This window comes from Mytilus edulis, chromosome 4 (genome assembly GCF_963676685.1).
Source record: "Mytilus edulis chromosome 4, xbMytEdul2.2, whole genome shotgun sequence".
Lineage (NCBI taxonomy): Eukaryota > Metazoa > Mollusca > Bivalvia > Mytilida > Mytilidae > Mytilus > Mytilus edulis.
In genome coordinates, this window is record NC_092347.1 from 5,918,281 (window position 1) to 5,939,609 (window position 21,329).

Here is a 21,329-nt window from a genome sequence, read left to right on the forward strand (position 1 = left end):
GGAACTCCGACACATATAAAAATAAAAGGAAGTCGACAAGGAGAGGTGTACTGCTCGTTCCAATATGAATGACCGTTTTTGTTGATAATGTCTACCTTAAATTTTAAATGTTGTTAAGAAAAATCTAGAGCCTACTCGTCCCTTGTTCCTCTGTGTAGTATTTTTTACCTTTTTTTTCACTATTAACAAAATATTCCGTATAGATCCTAACGTAATAAATTTATAGAGTATAGCTAACACATCTATATTGAATATCTTTGAGGATTTTTTTTAGACGATGAGTATGTACGCCATACAGCTTCTTTTCCATTAAAAGGATCAAATTTTCTGTTTTATTCAATACAAAATAGTAAAGGTATTTAGGACATGAAAAGCAAATGTTATATATTCAGCCGTATTTAAAAGAAGAAACCGATTGCCAAAATATGTTCCTGCTCATTTGTTCCTTATTCTTTTACAAGACACACATAGTAGTGCGATTTACACACAAAGACACTATTATTTCAAGCTTTGTCAGCAGGAAGAACATGAAGAGGTGATAGACATTTCAAAGTTTGTTTTGTCTCAGAAAACAGACTACGGTCGATCATTCACACATTTTTTCAACATATGAATACATAATTTGTTTTCAGACACCTGATTGTTTTGACCAATGTTGACAAAGTAAAGTATCTGTTTAACTTCTCGTTAAACTCAGGCTCTGGCTTAGTTCTAAATGGAATCCATAATTATTTTTGAACTACTTGCTAATTTAGACAGTGTTCGATTGTATTAGTTGTTTGATTGCAAGACTTATTGTATACCTTGAGGTTTACGTAAATGTGTATTATAAAATTGTAAGGACCCATTATATTGGCCAACCCATAAATGACAAGTATAGATATTGAATATAATAGCAGTTACCTGCTAATAGTTTCACGGGTAACGTTTACAAAGGATGCCATTCTTTATATGGATATTGGGGTTTTAGATAGCTCTCAAATTAACGAGTTGTTGGGTTCTGATAATTTAAAAAAAGATAATCTTCCTTGTAGGATATTCAATTTTTATTTTCGAATATATGTGCTTTGCTCATTGTTGAAGGCCGTACGGTGACCTATAGTTGTTAATGTCTGTGTCATTTTGGTCTTTTGTGGATAGTTGTCTCATTGGCAATCATACCACATCTTTTTTATATGGATGCTCCTTGCCGACCTTTTCTTTTTTCACATGAGCCGAGTTCCTTCAGACAATTTCAAAAATAAGAAGATAAAAGAAGCCATATCATTTATCGTCTTTGGAAGATACAAAGATATTCCTTATCAACTTCTCAAATAATGTACGATGGTCTTGAAGTACAAATTACAGATACTGACTTGTTTGTCATCTTGATAACGTGTGATAGTATCCTTTAATATGTCTTTGTAAATTATTACTTTATTGTTTAGTCTATATTTTGTAACATACTTTTGACGTGGCTTGTATTATACATCCCAACATTGTGTTATTTCGCTATGTTAAATTTTGTATTCCTGTCTTTCATTTTGCTTATATGTTTTGTCTTTATGCTTTTTAGCTCACCTGGCCCGAAGGGCCAAGTGAGCTTTTCTCATCACTTGGCGTCCGTCGTCTGTCGTCCGTCGTCGTCGTCCGTCGTCGTCGTCGTTAACTTTTTACATTTTGAACTTCTTCTAGAGAACCACTGAATGGAATGAAACAAAACATGGCATGCATGTTCCTTATGAGGTACTGACCAAGTGTTGTTACTTTGTAGCCGATCCATCATCCAAGATGACCGCCAGCGGGGGACTTAGTTTAACATAGGACCCTATGGGAAATGCATACAAATGACTTCTTCTAGAGAACCACTGAAGGGAATGAAACCAAACATGACATGAATGTTCCTTATGAGGCGCTGACCAAGTGTTGTTACTTTGTAGCCGATCCATCATCCAAAATAGCCGCCATCGGGGGACTTAGTTTAACATAGGACCCTATAGGAAATGCATACAAATGACTTCTTCTAGAGAACCACTGAATGGAATGAAACCAAACATGACATGAATGTTCCTTATGAGGTGCTAACCAAGTGTTGTTACTTTGTAGCCGATCCATCATCCAAGATGACCGCCAGCGGGGGACTTAGTTTAACATAGGACCCTATGGGAAATGCATACAAATGACTTCTTCTAGAGAACCACTGAAGGGAATGAAACCAAACATGACATGAATGTTCCTTATGAGGCGCTGACCAAGTGTTGTTACTTTGTAGCCGATCCATCATCCAAAATAGCCGCCATCGGGGGACTTAGTTTAACATAGGACCCTATAGGAAATGCATACAAATGACTTCTTCTAGAGAACCACTGAATGGAATGAAACCAAACATAGCATGAATGTTCCTTATGAGGTGCTGACCAAGTGTTGTTACTTTGTAGCTGATCCATCATCCAAGATGGCCGCCAGCGGCGGGACTTAGTTTAACATAGGACCCTATGGGTAATGCATACAAATGACTTCTTCTAGAGAACCACTAAATGGAATGAAACCAAACATAGCATGAATGTTCCTTATGAGGTGCTGACCAAGTGTTGTTACTTTGTAGCCGATCCATCATCCAAGATGGCCGCCAGCAGGGAACTTAGATTAACATAGGACCCTATGAGAAATGCATACAAATGACTTCATCTAGAGAACCACTAAATGGAATGAAACCAAACATAGCATGCATGTTCCTTATGAGGTGCTGACCAAGTGTTGTTACTTTGTTGCTGATCCATCATCCAAGATGGCCGCCAGCGGCGGGACTTAGTTTAACATAGGACCCTATGGGAAATGCATACAAATGACCTCTTCTAGAGAACCACTGAAGGGAATGAAACCAAACATAGCATGAATGTTCCTTATGAGGTGCTGACCAAGTGTTGTTACTTTGTAGCCGATCCATCATCCAAGATGGCCGCCAGCAGGGAACTTAGATTAACATAGGACCCTATGAGAAATGCATACAAATGACTTCATCTAGAGAACCACTAAATGGAATGAAACCAAACATAGCATGCATGTTCCTTATGAGGTGCTGACCAAGTGTTGTTACTTTGTAGCTGATCCATCATCCAAGATGGCCGCCAGCGGCGGGACTTAGTTTAACATAGGACCCTATGGGAAATGCATACAAATGACCTCTTCTAGAGAACCACTGAAGGGAATGAAACCAAACATAGCATGAATGTTCCTTATGAGGTGCTGACCAAGTGTTGTTACTTTGTAGCTGATCCATCATCCAAGATGGCCGCCAGCGGCGGGACTTAGTTTAACATAGGACCATATGAGAAATGCATACAAATGACTTCATCTAGAGAACCACTAAATGGAATGAAACCAAACATAGCATGCATGTTCCTTATGAGGTGCTGACCAAGTGTTGTTACTTTGGAGCTGATCCATCATCCAAGATGGCCGCCAGTGGGGGACTTAGTTTAACATAGGACCCTATGGGAAATGCATACACAAGTCTTCTTCTAGAGAACCACTGAATTGAATGAAACTAAACATAGCATGAATGTTCCTTTCCTTAGGAGGTGCTGGCCAAGTGTTGTTACTTTGTAGCCAAATTTTATCTTTTTTGATATGATTTAAAAAAACCAAAGTAGAGTCAGGTGAGCGATACAGGCTCTTGAGAGCCTCTAGTTTTGTTTGTCTTTGTTGATATTTCTGTTTGTTTTTATAGTGATTGAGATTAAAACAAAATGTTGACTGCTGTACCTCTATTTTTGACAATTTAATCTATCAAGTCTGTTTGTTTTGTTCACATATCGTTGTCAATATATTGTACTTTAATGCGACTGTCATACAAGTGAGAGGTTAAATTAGCTATAAATAAAGGCAACAGTAGTATACAGATGTTCAAAAATAATAAATCCTGGTCATAAACCAAAACCGAGAAAAACGCATTAAATACAAGAAAATGACGACACAACATCAAAATGTAACACTCACAGAAACGAACTAAGCATTAGACAAAATCCGATGCGAATAACAAATATAACATCAAAACTAAATACATGAATTTGGGAAGAAAAAGAAACACAACGTTAAAATGTATCACACACAGAAACGAACTATAATATAACAATGACCATATTCCTGACTTGGTACAGGACATTTTTCAAAAAAGAAAAAAATGGTGGGTTGAACCTGGTTTTGTGGCATGCCAAACCTCCCTCTTTTATATAAAACCAGGTCTAATCACCATGTTCTTATCATGAAAATGCCTATCCCATGTCAATAATATGACAGTAGTTGTCCATTCGTTTGATGTGCTTGATTTTATGATTTTTCATTTGCTTAAATCTTTCTATTTAGAATGACCAAATAGCCAATGTAAAAGGAGGATGTGGTAGCAATGAGACAACTGTCCAGAAGAGTCTAAATGACACAGACATTAACAACTGTAGGTCACTGTACGGTCTTCAACAGTAGGTAATGCCAATACCATATAGTCGTTTATACAGTGCCTCAAACTGACAAATGTATGACTAAATCGGACATAAAAAATAGCCAAATCCATATGAGGTCAACTTTGCCTGATGGAGTGAAACCTTAATCATAATTTTAAAATTTATAATTGGCCAACTTTTGAAAGGTTTGTAATAAATCATGTCAGTACCGAAGTACTGACTTTGTGCTGATGATACTCTCGGGGTCTGATAGTCCACAGCAGAGGTATCAATCCAGTGCTGTAAAATGTAAAAATAGCACTTTAAATTTCATGCATTCGAAGCGCCTTTCTTGATTTATCTTCACTAGAAACGCTAATAACCGAAATTTGGAAAACGAGGATGTATAAAAACCGAAAAAAGTTGAAGAGCTAATCCATATAAAGTCAACTTTGCCTGAGGGAGTTGAAACTTTAAACGGCCAATTTTAGAAAGGTTTGTTATAAATCATGTCAGTACTGAAGATACTCTTGTACTGGTATCGACCAAGTGCTATTAAATGTGAAAACAACACCTTATAGTTCAAATACGTCCAGTAAGAAATGTAAATGTTAAACCACTATAAGGATTTTTCCCCTTCAGAAACAAGTATATGTAGATTACCATTTGCAATTTAAACATGTATTCTTACATTGTATTCAGTTAAAATGTGAAAAGAAAGGTTGATCAACAAGATATCGATCAACGTGGAATGACGCCTGTGGTAAAGGAAAAAACAAAACTTAAGATTTTTTTGAAAAGCAATTAAAATGATGTAGTTAATCGTTTATTCTTATTAATACCATAATCATTTACTTTTATTTATTTTTATTCTAGCGCATGGACTCTTGCTTTATTAGTCTTAGTTTAAAGTGCACTTTTCCTGTCATTCATATTTATTCTAACACTTAGAAGTACTTAAAAAAGTCTGGTTGAGTGAAAGTTCAAATCTTAAATAGTTTTACTAAAACTCATTGTTTTATTGTGTTATTGATAAATAACATTGTGTTTTTATTACTGTGCTGTTTGGGAGATAAGAAATTTGTCAAGAATCTTCTAACAATCAAAAAGTTCCGAAATGTCTAACTAACAGGAAATCTAAAATCAAAATTTATCATTAATAGTATATACCCTTTAAATGCATTTAAAAAAACGTGTTCACTCAAATCCATCGCTAATTTAAGTTAACACCTAGCTGATGACAAAGTAAAACAATAAATCTTCTTTTGCCTGTTTTTGTCTTACAGTGAGTTATTATGTAGATTGTCATTTCAAAGTTCTTAAAATTGAGAATGTCAAAGAGACAACAACCCGACCAAAGTGCAGATAATAGTAATCCATTAGTATAGATAATTGAAATCAGATTAAAATTATTCTGTTCTATTGAAATGTGCGTTTATTTCTGATTTTCTTCATATGCATCAATTATGTGCAATAATGGAAATATTATAAATCTTATACATTAACTGATTCTAGTATAGTGTTCCAGTCATTGGAGAGTGCAAAGTGAAGGTATATGTCTGATTTATATACAGTGAAAATGACAAAATACCGGTATAAAATTAAGTCATATGTTTAAACATACTGTCATATGTCATATCTGCAATACACATATTTTAGTATATCCTCTTTGAATATATTTCGAATTCAAAAGTCCTTAAAAGTGTTTGAACATTTGCTATACATTTAAATTTAAAAGATGAAGACAAGAATATATCATTATCCTTAAATAGAGTGTGGTTTGATAGTTAAACATATGTATATACGTGGGCGCTGAAATATTGCATACACTGCAAAAACTAATAGTCATGTGATGTTGATAGTTATGGCCACCGAATATATTAATGTTTGGATAATATATATTTCATGCATTTCTGGTCAGTATTCTTTATTGTTTTGGTCTGAAAAAAAGCATTGATAAACTATGTATAAATATATGTATATGTATATATGTGTATAACTAATGGTATAATTGTACCCCTTGATAAAACTGATTTGTACATATATTTATTCATTAAATTTAAAAGTTGTCTTAGCCGTGTAATACAACTTTCGGTATCAACTCCTTCCGGTTTATACCAACTGCTTCCGGTTTATATCGCATGTTTTTATGTAACGTGACTGATCGACGTCATTCTGCAAATTCAATAAAATACACCTCTATGGTACATTTGTAGGGAAAAACATAACTAAGTAGGATGAAAAAACAAGTTTTAGGAAACAGGTAAATGTATATTATTAAGAAATGCAAATCATATAATACAATAAATGTATTTTTCCATATTTCCAAAAAGTTCTTATCTGTGTGTCTTCTAAAAGTACATGATAAAAAGAACATAACATGTCATTTTTCATATCAGAACCCTTATCAGCCCATGGTGAAAATCATCCCTTGAGCCTGTCGGCTCTCGGCCTGATAAGGGGTCTGATATGAAAAATGCCATGTTATAAATTGTATCAATATCAGCTTGATAAAGACTATATATAGAACTGTATGTCTTTTGCTTTAAACCATGGACCATGTATACTTACTAACTTATTTTACAATCATGTAAATATGACAAATTCTCAGCAAGTTATTGTCAACCTGTTAATTTGATAAACTGGGTAAAAAAGCCGCCTTTTGGATTTGATTTTGATGTTTGGGGTTTGAATGCCACTTTAAAGCACCGCATTTAGGTTATTTCGTGACGGCCAGTTTTTAATGCTGGAAGAAGTCGGAGTGCTCAGATATTCAGATATGAGCAAGAACCTTACCCAAAAATATCTTATTTAAAGATGAATGTGCGAAACTTTGGCTCATATATAGCTTTACCCCAGGAATTACAATTTTTTTCTGCGTTCAACTGTTGCAAATATTATGTCGTTATATATAGATTTGTTTGTAATTCTACTTACAGGTGTGATAACAACAGAACATGTAAATGGATTGGTGCACTCAACAATCACATTAAACTGTTCTCTACAGGGAGGCATTACATGGAAAGGTCCACCTAACGAATCGGTTTATTCCTGGCAAAATCAGTTAAATCGTCCTGGAATCCCTAAAAATTTATTTCCAAGATTGAATATAACAGGGAATTTTGCATTCGGAAGGTACAATCTTCAGATTAAAAATTTACAGGCTTCCGACGAAGGAATGTACAAATGTGACATATATAAAGATTCATTTGATCTTTTCCGATTAAACGTAGTAGGTAAGTGATGCACAACTTTCCATTAAGTGACATAAAGAATATACATTACCACATTTCTCTCTAGACTTTCAAAAATATGTAATTGAATTTCAAAAAATGATTAAATCTTGTATTTTTGTTGAAAGGAATAGAACATTAAGGTACTGATTTCTTAGAAATTTAGCTCGATCTAAACAATATGTTTTGACCATAATAACATAAAACTTAGGGTAATTAAATTTACAATCATACAAATAAAAGTCCCTAAAATCAAAAGACGTATTGAATGTAAACAATGTCACATTTGTTCATAAATAACATATATATTAACAGGTAGCATAACTGTAAGAGTCGAACAGTCAACATATATTGGAGCTATAGGAGGTTCTATAACACTAGGTTGTATTATCTCCTCTGCAACAAGCATTGTACGTCAAGTTAGATGGTATTTTTATTCCAAAGACAGTTACCAAGTAGTGAAATATAAAGAAGGAAAATACAGCAAACCTACGACAAAGAACCCGTCGTTAACAATAGAAAATTTAGACTTGAGGGATGTGGGGCCTTATATATGTTCTGCCACAAATACTGCCGGAATAACAGCTAATAGCACAACACCAACTAATTTAACAATGTTAGATACTGATGGTAAGTATTCATTTCTTTGATACATAATGCGTATATTACTATATATAAGTATTCTTTTAGACTCTCAAGATATGTAGCCACTGAAATGAATTATAGGTATAAAATGCAGTAAACTTAAACAGTCAAAACAGGAATAACCAAAAATACTAGGTTCATATGTGAAAGAGAGGCGAAAAATACAAAAAGAACATTTACACTCTTAAGTTGAAAAGAAACTGACAACGCCATACCTAAAAACGAAAAGATCAACAGATAAACAGATAAACAACAGTACACAAAATACAACATAAAGAACTAAATTCTGAGCAACACGAACCCTACCATGAAGTAGGAGTTATCTCAGGTGCTCCGGAAGGGCAAGGCGATCCTGCTCTTATTGTGACACCCGTAGTGTTGCTGCTATGAAATATGTTGATAAGATATTTCAACTGATTTGACATCATTAAACAGCGGATTGTAAAACTGACTTTAAGCTAACCATAAGACATCATAGAATATCAGATTGGAAAACTGACTTTTAGCTAACCATAAGACATCATAGAATAGCGGATTGGAAAACTGACTCTTAGCTAACCATAAGACATCATTGAATAGCGGATTGGAAAACTGACTCTTAGCTAACCATAAGACATCATTGAAGAGCGGATTGGATAATTAACCCTTAGCTAACCATAAGACATCATTGAATAGCGGATTGGAAAACTGACTCTTAGCTAACCATAAGACATCATAGAATAGCGGATTGGAAAACTGACTCTTAGCTAACCATAAGACATCATAGAATAGCAGATTGGAAAACTGACTTTTAGCTAACCATAAGACATCATTGAATAGCGGATTGGAAAATTGACTCTTAGCTAACCATAAGACATTATTGAATGGCGGATTGGAAAACTGACTCTTAGCTAACCACAGAACATCATTGAATAGCGGATTGGAAAATAATTCTTAGCTAACCATAAGACATCATAGAATAGCGGATTGGAAAACTGAATCTTAGCTAACCATAAGACATCATTGAATAGCGGATTGGAAAACTGACTCTTAGCTAACCATGAGACATCATTAAATAGCGGAATGTTAATTGACCCTTAATTGACTCAGGGTCAAACAGACTTGTCAAACAAATTCTAATTTATGTGAATATCAACTAATAATATGGACATATCTTAATTCACGGTAAGAAATAATGTAGATTATAATTTTTAAGGTGGAAACATTATAAAATGACATAAAAAAAAGTTTTAAAAGATGTCATTTAACACATTTTTCGTATGTCAGCGCTCAGACTCAAATATTTCCTTTAAAACATTGACCGTTCACTCTTTTCAACAAAAAACCTAAGGAAAGACAAATTATGTATTGATTTTCACTTATATTTTAACATATAAAGAATCTTAAGAAAGAAAAAAATATCTTTTAATGATTTTGTACAACGTTACTTTGTCGCAGAAAAAAATCTATGGAACGCCGTTAGTGCAATAAACGTAAATTAATTCATATACGCACAATTACGATGTTTTGTTCTTACAATAACTTTACAAAGTTCTACTTTGAAATTTAAGCTGGCTGGTGTTAAAAGACTGCGTTAAGTATGAAATTTATCCAAATCTCCTTTTATTTATATTTATTGCATACAATTATATTTATCATTGAATGTCTAATCAACAAATGAAATGGCATAAAATATTGTCAGAAAATGTGTACACATTGTTTAATATAAACGTTTATTGTTTTCCATGGTCTTTTACCATTTTGTTCCATTTTTGTCTTTTCAACACTTGAAAAGACCCTCTCATCCTGAACAATTACTTTCATTATTACGCTTTATAAGGTAAATTAACTAGTTTCATTCTTTGCAGAGTATGTCCACAGATTTCAGTAGAAAGCAAACCAGTGTGTGTACCAAACAAATGATCCCAACTAGTTTAAACTAAGTAAAGGTAAAGAAATAAAAATAAAATCCTATTGGATTTGGAAGAAAATTAATTTCCTTTAAAGTGAAGAACTTACGATACGGGAACTGTTAAACACTTGTTAGAAAATGAATGACAAAAAAAAACCAATAACCGACAGAAATTAAATCGTAAACGTAATAGCACATGTCCGATCCATAATGCATATTTCTTTTTAAATTTCTAAAACAGTATAACAATTGTTGCAAAAATATAAGTATAGACCTTTACTGAGGGGTTATCCATCCCAACTGTATGCTTCTTATTGAATAAACTGCTGATACATTAAAAAATTTCAGGTACTTTTTGGTTATATAACTTCTCACGTTTTGGGGTATTTATATATACGTTGGCTTTAGATATTTGTGATAAAGCAGTCATAATGAGGTAAATCAAAATATACGCGTTGGGCTTAAAAATTATGAAGTATTGCATTCGACACAATGTAGTATAACATATGACACACCAACACACAAATTATCTCTATCGCTTTGAATATGTATTCATGACTATGTCATGAGTGTGATAGCTTTTGTTGTAGCTTATTTTTTAAGTAGTTTTCTTTTTTGCAGGTACCAATGGAAGGGTGCTTTATTTGCAAATTATCCATGAATGACGGAAGAGCAACTGTAACATTAAGAGAAAAAGGAGCCCGAAATATTAACGAGTTCAGCAAGCTACGAAATGATACCAAAGTTGCTAAATCTGGGGACGTAGTACACCAGGATTGTCGCAGGGACTACACAAATGCTAAGTCTGTCAAACAAAAAGAACTAGATTACAAGACTACTGAAAATCGGGTTTTAAGATCACAAGAACAGTTCAACTATCGAGATAACTGTCTTTTCTGTGGACAGTTTGCAGATGTTAAGGATAAGAGGAAAGGTACTGATGTTTTTCCAGTCCGAACAAAGGATTTCCAGAGCAATATAGAAAAAATCTGCCGTGAGCGAAACGATGAATGGGCTACACATGTATTAACCAGAATTGTATTTGTACATGATTTGCATGCTGCAGACGCAGTTTACCATCAGCGATGCAGTGTAAATTTTCGAACAGGAAAAAGCATTCCATCTGGAACACCTAAGCAGAGCAAAAATAAAACCGGCAGACCCCAGCATCAACAGGCACAAGCTGCATTCCAGAAAACTGTTGAATATCTCCTACAAAACGAGGATGAACAACTTACGGTTATTGAGTTAGTAGAAAAAATGAAAGATTACTGCGGAGATGCAGCTTATTCGACTGTTCATATGAAATCAAAAATCCAAAAGTACTTTGGAGATGATGTGATTATAACAGAAATAAATGGGAAACCAAATGTTATTACACTCCGCAAAACTGCAACATCAATACTTCATGATTTTCATCAGAAGCAAAATGCAAGTGACCCTGAATCAGAGAAAATGAACATTATAAAAGCAGCAGCAAGTCTAATAAAATCTGACATCAAATCAAAAATTGGCACGAAAACTGAGTATCCATCAGTTTCTGATGTTGAATCTTTGGAATGCAATGAACACTACCTACCTGACAGTTTACGGTTATTTCTGAATAGTTTAATAAGTACCTGTAATCACAGTCTGAAACTTTCTGCTATTGGCCAAACAATAATTCAAGCTACAAGACCAAGATCATTAATAGCACCTTTACAAATAGGCCTTGCTGTACAAATGCATCACCATTTCGGTTCCAGATTTTTGATAGACTCTCTGTACAATATGGGATTCTCATCATCGTATTCAGAAGTACAAAGGTATGAAATGAATGCTGCAATGTCCCAAGGAACTGATATACCGGAAGTAACAGAAGAAGGAAATCTTCAGTACATAGCAGACAATGTTGATCATAATTTAAGAACTATCGATGGTCATGGTACTTTTCACGGCATGGGAATTATAGCCAGCGTCACACCAGGATTTATGAGGACAAATTGTATACCAAGAACAGATGTTAACATAGAAGAACTCAAAGAAATTGGAAAAATTGATATTAGACCATATAAACTGGATAAAGAAACTCACACATCATTGAAATTCATGAAATTAAACCACGTAAACGCAACCAGTTATTCGGAATCATTAAGTCTACTCTCCAGGACTGTTTGGCCAATAAAAAGTACTGGATGGTCAGCATTGTGTCAAATGGTATATGGTGGAGTATTTCCGGGAAAATCAAGCATAGTTTATTTGCCAATGATTGACATGAACCCGAGTGACCTTACATGCATAAACTCAACGCTGCATTTCATCTCCAAAGAAGCAAGACGACACAATGCAGATCCTGTTGTTACATTCGATCAGCCCTTATACTGGAAAGCAGTAAATATTATCCTGAATGAAGCAGAAAGTAGTACCTTGAAATCTATGGTTGTCCGACTTGGTGGATTTCACACTGAGATGAGTTTTCTAGGATCTATAGGACACATTATGAATAGCTCCGGTCTTTCAGAACTATTAGAAACTGTTTATGCTTCTACTGCTGTTGGTCATATGCTTAGTGGTAAAGCCATTTCCCGTGCTGTTCGTGGTCATTTTCTTACTCAAACAGCTTTGACTCTGCTCATTACATCAGAAATATATGATTTTCCACAATATACACCTGGAACTGATACTGACGATCCTTCTCAATCATATTTAGATGACAAAGAAAACTTTCCAAAAGCGGATACAACTTGTGTTGATAATGAAAAGCCGTCAGAATCGAACCAAATTCTACCATCTGAAATCGAGCAATTGATAACAGTTTTTGAAGGTATCATACAAAGTAATATCTCGATCGAATCATTGAATGACAACCAAACTTTAAATATTATATCTGAACGCATCAGATTATTTAGAAAATCTTTGAAAAATTGCCGCACTGCTTCCCTTTGGTTCCAGTATATGGATATGGTTGAACTTCTCCGTCAATTTATCACTGCTGAAAGGACAGGAAACTGGAACTTACACTTGAAAAGTCTCCAGCAGATGCTCCCTTATTTAGCTGCTTCAGGACACAACCTATATGCAAAATCAGTTCACATTTATTTACAACAAATGCAAAATCTGCCTGCAACGCATCCTGCCTTAGACAATTTATTCAAAACAGGACACCATGTTATCAGACGAACGGATCGTTTTTGGGCCGGTTTGTCTACTGATCTGGTAATAGAGCAAGCCCTTATGAGAAGTTTAAAGACAACAGGTGGTCTGACCAGAGGCCGTGGTTTGAGCGAATCGCAAAGACTTCTATGGCTGTTATCAATGCCACAATGTTCACAAATGAATGAAGCAATGCAGAAACTTACTGATGTGAACTATAATACAAGTGAGCAGCACAAAGAACTTGGGAAAAGTAGGACAGATCAAGACAAAAAAGACGTTCAAATATTTAAGTCATTTTTAGGGGAAAGAAATCCCTTCAGTTCTGATATTAATTTACGGAATATTGAAACTGGTACACTAGCTGATGAGAAAGTTAACGTAGAAAGATCAGTGGATATAGGAAAAGAAATATTAAAGTCTATGGAGGATCAGTATGCAGACGATTTTGTTTTCAAAAAGAACAAACAGGTGGTAACTTTAGCAAGTAAAACCAATATAAAGATTGATGGCGAAGAAGTGGTTGTTGACCCCCAGTTGCTATTTCAACGACTTGTTGCAGCGGCAAACAACATTTTTCCAGATATTTCTGAAGTTTTCAAGTTTGAACTGTCAAGTACTCCAGCGGCATTATTCGAACCGTCAGGACTAATGCGACAAGCTCAAAAGGCAACATTAGGTGATGCCTTATGGAACATTGGAGACTGTGCTGTAAACAGAAAACTTGACTCTGAGCTACATTATGTCATTGACGGAGGTTCTTTAATTCAACGCCTACCATGGAATAAAGGGTCAACTTTCGGAGAGATCTGTCAACAATATGTGGATTACATAAAACGACGATATGACCATGCAGTTATCGTATTTGACGGCTACACATCAGGGCCTAGCACAAAAGATCATGTACATATGCGCCGGACAAAAGGAGTGGAAGGAGCTAAAATCATTTTTAAAACAACGACCCCTTTCAGAAGTAAAAAAGAAAATTTTCTAACTAACAATGAAAATAAACAAAATTTCATAAATATGCTAAGTGATGCCTTAGTAAAAAACGACTTTCAGACAGAACATGCAGATGCTGATGCTGATGTTCTAATAGCAAAGACAGGTGTCAATCAATCAATATCACACCCTACTGTGGTCATCGGGGAAGACACAGATGTTCTAGTTCTTCTTATATTTCACTGTACACTTAGTTCACATGGACTTTTTTACAGATCTGATCAGAGCAATCGAAAACTCAGTTCGAACAAAGTTTGGGATATTCAAAAAACTAAGCTGTTGTTGGGACCAGAAGTTAGCAAATTACTTCCGTTCATACACTCAGTTACAGGATGTGACACGACCTCAAGACTGTATGGTATTGGAAAAGGTCCCGTACTCAAAAAGATGTCCGAAAATGAAGAACTTCGTCAATTAGCATTACCATTTCTTAGCAGGTGTTCATCTGTAAAAGACATTGTAAATTGTGGTGTGCAGATAATTGCTTATTTGTATGGTGGCGTTCCGCACGAAAGTCTAGACATCATTCGCTACAGAAAATTTGCAAACAAAGTACTGTCGAACTCAGTTACATTTCTACAAGTTCAAACGCTACCACCAACATCAGCTGCAGCAGAACAACACTGTAAGAGAGTGTTCTACCAAATAATAGAGTGGACAGAAGAAACAAATCTTAATCCTTTGGACTGGGGTTGGTCAATCACAAATGACAGATTGACACCTATAAAAACTACCCTTCCAGCAGCTCCGGATAAACTGTTAAACATAATAAGATGCAAGTGTAAAACAAATTGTGACACACGTAGGTGTACATGTCGAAAGCACGGTCTAGAGTGCACAATCGCCTGTTCTGAGTGCAAAGGACATTTATGTACTAACGCAGAAAAGATAGTATTTGAAGAAGACCAAAACGAATAAAACTATAATTGATATCAAAGTTCGTTTTTATTACATTATTATATTGCTCAAAAGACAAGATCGTTCAACATCTGTTATACTTGGTATTTTTTAACTAAAAGTGTTCAATTTTAAACCCCAACAATTACAATTTCTGAACGAATTTGATGTTATCATTTTTTTAAACGTAGAAGACTCTATTCTACAAATTGTACGAGACACATGTAAAAAATTATGTCAGATTAAAAGAGAATTTTTAAAAAATCCAGTTTTCAGCGATTTTTCACCAAAAAAGTCTCAATTTACCCCAAAATTACAATTTTCTTAACGAAATTGATGTTTATCGTTCATTATATCATAGAAAACTCTATTCTGCAAATTTTACGAGACTTGTGTTCAAAAATTATGTCAGATAAGAAAAAAAAAAATATTTTCCGGTTTTCAGCGATTTTTCATCAAAAAGCCAATATTTACCCTAAAATTACAATTTTCCCATGGTCTTACACTTGCCGATTTTTTCTATGTCAAAGATATGGGGTGATACTGCCTTGTAAGCATAAAATAGTTTCTGTTGCAATTACTTTGAGGTCGGGTAAATTTTGAGCTAGAATGACTGGACTATTATCTTACCATAAAACATCATCCAATTCATAAACTATCGATCATGTTAACTTGCTAACCCTGAAACCTGACCATTGTTAAATTGAAACAAGTGTTTATGACAAAGGATAGAGGAGACTCCTAACGATAAAAAAAATCACAAACATTAAAAAAAAAATAATGATAAAAACCTAGAAAAGAACTTATGTCTTGCCCCTTACTGATGTAGTTTAGTACATGAACATCTTGGTGTTGTTTAGCGCAAATACAATGAATTTAACTGTCAACACATTTTTTCATCGATTAATGCATGAAAGCTTTGGGACTATTGTGTTAAAAACATAACAAAATTCAATAGCAGGGATTATTTTTGTTTAGCTGTATGTATTGAAAATCGCCATTTCATACATGCCACATAAATCTCTTTGTAGACTCCACGGATAAGAGGATTGCGTACATATCAGTTTTAGTGTCTTGTCTTATTGTGTTGTTGGTCATTACTGCTTTGGTACTGGGGAAAAGGAAACCAATTTTTCTTTTGAAAATTGCATACAAATTCCAAAAAGTTGAAGATGATGGTAAGTACTCCTCATTGGTTGCAAAAACACATATGTAATTAACGTAGATGATAAGCTGATAATATAAACACTGTCAGCTAAGAAAAGTGCCAATAAGAAAACTGTTAATAACATCTCACCATGCTTACACCGAGGACCATCATAGTTGCCCAGACTGGTTTTCTTCATTTAAAGATTTGAATTACACGTCAATTGCCATAGACATAGTGAAGAAAACATCTCGATTAATTTTCCAAACAAGAGAAATTTCAAGATAATAAACTCATCATAGATACCAGGAATGAAATTTCCTATATACGCCAGACGCGCGTTTCGTCTACTCATCAGTGACGCTCGAATAAAAAAATGATGAATAGGCCAAATAAAGTACGAAGTTGAAGAGCATTGACATAATATGAATGAATGATCTTTATTCTCATAAACCAAATACATAGTTATAGAAAGATATTACAATAATATATATTACATATATAAGATATAGCATGTGTGAAATACAAATAAATATGATAAATATTTACACAAATGAAAAATAAACATATAGTTGTATTAACCAGGAGGATAGACTTTCACAGAAATAGATTTAATAAATCTACAAAGTTTCTCAAGCTCAACAATATTTTGGGTTGAACATACTTGTTTGAATTTGATAACATTTATATTTTTATTACAATATTGTGGTAAGTATTTGCATCTTTCATCTTTGAAATAATTACATGACATGATATAATGGTATTCATCACCAATGTCAGCTGAGTCGCAAAGGTGACACAATCTTTCAGATCTTGGGATTTTGCGCCCCTTTCCCGTCTCAATGGGCAAACGGTTGTTCCCACATCTAAATTTACATAAGGTTATTAATAAATTAAATGGTGAACTGATAAATAGTGTTCAAATTTAAACAAAATTTTGTACAATCTATAACACAGCCCCTTGGGCGAATTGTTCATTTTTGTTGACCATTCTTGAATGAACTGATCTCTTAATCTTTGCTGAACACTCAATACAACCCAACGTTTTCAAACAAGTTGTGACTTTGCCATATATTTGACATTCCACAGTCATCAAAAATTTTCTGTATATATAATATCCATTTACTACCATAACCATAGTTATTGAGATTTACATATAACAGCTTATATAATAAACATGATAGTTTGCTCTCTTTCGCTTCTTGTAAACGACACCAGAAGTTAATCATACGTGACTTGACGGTAACTGAAATCGGGTATCTTCCCAATTCCCCATAGACCATAAAATTGGGGGTTGAATTTTTTAACCTCAATATATGTTTACAAAAACGCAAATGAACTCTCTCAAGAATATCTAAATTTTCAAATCCCCATATCTCACACCCATAAGTTAGTATAGGAACAATAGCCTTATCAAACATATCGAGTTTTCTCTGGATTTTTTTATTACAGCATACATTGCTTTAATCGCCTGGTCACGTAGATATTTTCTGGTGGAAAGAAATGAGCCACTTCTAGAAAAAAATAATACCAAGATATTTATAGCTACTGACTATCTCAATTTCATTTCCATCTATATTAAATAACAAGTTTCTAGGTATTCTACCTTTTGAAAATATCATAATTTTCGTTTTATTTATATTTATTTTCAATTTCCATTGTTTACAATATTCTGAAAATTTGTCCAACATACATTGTAAATCATGGCTAGATTCAGCAAGTAGTATTGTATCATCAGCATACAATAACAGAAAAAATTTAAAATATACAAAAAGGTCATTTTCAATATCTTTTGTTACAGACTGAATTCCTTCAATATTAGAATTTTCTAAAAATTCTTGTAAATCATTAAGATACAAGGAGAAAAGTAAAGGAGAAAGGTTTTCCCCTTGTCTAACTCCTGTTTCACAAGCAAAGATATCAGAAACTTCTGAATTATGAACAATTCTAGATTTGACATCATCATACATATTTTTAATAATTCTTAGAAATTTTCCGTTCACATGGTTTAATATCAGTTTAAAAAATAATGAGTTTCGATGAATAAAATCAAAAGCTTTTTCGAAGTCGACAAATACACAAAATAATTTCTTCTTTTTCACCCGTAATAATTCAAATAAAGCATATATATATTTATACTCTTGTGACTAAAATTTAGAACAAAAATCACTTAAAAGATAAAGAAAACGGAATAATAATGTTGGTATGTCTTACAAATTTACATAGATTATTTATCAACAAACATATTTTAATGAAGCATTGAAATATTTTTAGCAGATTTGTACGGTCTATGAATTTAAAAATGGAAAATGTATTTGGATTTCGAATTTAAAAGTTTCTGAATAATTTTAACCTTTTAATACATATAAATAGAATGTTTCATTAAATATAACATTTTCTGAAGCTTTTGATAGATCTGTTCTGTTGGTGATAACACTTTTGATATACTCCTTATTGTCCTTATGACATTCTTGGTTTTACAATCATCTTGATGCCTCTGTTTATAAACGTTTCATTATATACTTATCATAATCATGTGTTATTTAAAAATTGATATTGTTTTTCACTCCATATTCTTTTAGACTCAAAATCATGGGATGCATTTGTATCATTTAAATCAGAAGATGCAGATAACAAATTTGTGACAGAAAAGTTGTACGTAAAACTTGAAACACAACTTGGTTTTAAACTTTGTATTCATCATAAGGACTTCTTACCAGGAAAAGGTAAATATTATTCAACTTATGACTTTTTTTTTTATCTTTTTAATTTCCTTAGTCGTATCAAAAGGAAAAATGATGCTCAAAAAGGACGATAGCGATTTGATGTTTTGTTCATAAAATTTATTTATATAGACGTATCAATAAAAACTACAAGTACCAGCGAAAATACTTTAAATAAACACATCATATATACCATGATTGAAAATTTGTATATTCGCCTGACGCGCGTTTCGACTACAAAAAAGACTAATCAGTGACGTTCTAATTATCTAATTAAAACATTTAAAATGGCCGGAAAAAAACAAAGTTGAAGAGCATTAAGCACCAAATATTACTGACAGTTCTGACAAAAACAGCTTAGATAATCTATTTCTGAATTGGAAAATCCTTATTTGTATTTCAAAAATGCAAAGGTTTTTAAATAGTTATCAAAGGTACCAGGATTATAATTTTATACGCCAGACGCGCGTTTCGTCTACATAAGACTCATCAGTAACGCTCAGATCAAAATAGTTATAAAGCCAAACAAGTCAAAAGTTGAAGAGCATTGAGGACTCAAACTTCCAAAAAGTTGTGCCAAATACGGCTAAGGTAATCTATTCCTTGGATAAGAAAATCCTTAGTTTTTCGAAAAATTCAAAGTTTTGTAACAGGAAATTTATAAAAATGATCATATAAACAGTCAATGTTTTATTTATGGCCATATCATTGATAGTTCATGTCAACACAGAAGTGCTGAAAACTGGGCTTGTGGTACCCTTGGGGAAAAAACTCCATCAATATTCATTTGACAAGAAGCAGATTAATTATATAGAAAGACCTTTGATAAATTTAATCTTAGAAATATAATTTTCCAATCCATTAATTATCCAAACAATTCAGTTATATTGCTTAGATCTATTATAACTACATGGAGAATAGCACTTTTCATGTTGCATACTACATATAAGGTAGAGAGCCATATTTATCGATTTAATTTGGAAAACGTAAAAACTCAAACAGGTCTTCTTGTTTAGTTGATAAAAAAATAAACACCGTACCTCATTTGTTAGTTGATGGGCTTTTAATATATTTCCATTGTCGAAGGTAATATACGATGGATACAATGAATTATCAATCAAAAAACGCCACAGATAGTTGTATTTTTGTAGAAAAACAAATGTATGCAGAAATGGAAATATTTAGTTTTTTGTTCTTGCAATAATAACATTAATTTTAAATGTTTTCTTTCATCAGCCATTGCCACCAACATAGTGGACTCTATAGTTAACAGCCGTCGTTCTATACTGATCATAAGTAAAGAATACCTTCAAGGAGGATATACCACTTTTGAATATGAAATGGCATATGCTGAAATGATAACCAGCAAATCTAAACATCAAATCATTCCAGTTTTAGTGGACACATTCGAAAATCTACAAGGTTTAATGGACGACACTATGAAATGCATTTTAAAGTCCGTAACTTATATCACGTGGCCAGGAGAAACAAATCGGAAGTCTTTAGTGTCTTTTTGGGATCGATTAGAATTATCAATGCCGAAGAAGTCAAAGAAATCTAGTCTAGGTTTGACTGAAAAGTCTAACTTGTTAGGAAGTAGATAACTTTACAAGAGATACAATTTATCATAAACATGGAAGACCGGGAAAGATGTATGAAGTATAATTCACAAATATATTATGGAAATTCAGAAACTGGACGGGTATTTGATGGAACTAGTATTCTGATTCCGACTCTGAGAGGACTTATATCTGGCAAAGAACTAAATGGCAAAGTTCTATAAAAATAGACTTTTACTAATAAACAAAACCAATATATAATTTCTATAGTTTCCGGGTTTTTTTGCCATGGTATTGTCAGTTCGTTTCCGAAATACGAGTTTGATATCCTTTTGTTATCTTTCGTCTCTTGTTAGTTAAGATTTTACGAAAGTTCAATGATGCAAACATTAACTATCAATCAGTGAAATAAAAAGTTACTTAGGTCATTGTGCAGCTGTACTTTATTAAGTGATAACAAATGCAGAATCACACTCTTATTCTCAGGAAATGAAAAATTGAAGTCATGTGCATGTAAAGTGTTTTCGCTGAAATTTCAAGTACAAAGATGATGTTGTTTTTTTAGACATTTGTCTCTCCTTTTTTTAAATTGAAAAGAGTCACTGTATTAACACAACTGTCTTGTTTAATTTTAAACCTTTTCCAAACGTAACATTTGAAGCTATAGTAAAACAAGTAACAA

General features: G+C 33.4%; 2 protein-coding genes across 2 annotated transcripts in view; both read left to right on the forward strand.

The window, feature by feature from the left end:
* LOC139518804 (uncharacterized) overlaps positions 1-21,075 on the forward strand; it is a 32,594-nt gene extending 11,519 nt beyond the window's left edge. Inside the window, exons 6-10 of the mRNA XM_071310381.1 lie at positions 7,358-7,654; positions 7,967-8,281; positions 16,250-16,396; positions 18,948-19,091; positions 20,325-21,075. Of these exons, the coding sequence (XP_071166482.1) occupies positions 7,358-7,654; positions 7,967-8,281; positions 16,250-16,396; positions 18,948-19,091; positions 20,325-20,692 (1,271 nt within the window). The 3' untranslated portion in view covers positions 20,693-21,075. The remainder of the gene's footprint in view (positions 1-7,357; positions 7,655-7,966; positions 8,282-16,249; positions 16,397-18,947; positions 19,092-20,324) is intronic.
* LOC139518803 (uncharacterized) lies at positions 10,142-15,258 on the forward strand. The gene is made up of 2 exons (XM_071310380.1): positions 10,142-10,224; positions 10,809-15,258. The coding sequence occupies exon 2, from the start codon at positions 10,815-10,817 to the stop codon at positions 15,237-15,239; it is 4,425 nt and encodes a 1,474-aa protein (XP_071166481.1). The 5' UTR covers positions 10,142-10,224; positions 10,809-10,814; the 3' UTR covers positions 15,240-15,258.
* Positions 21,076-21,329: the final 254 nt, after the last annotated feature.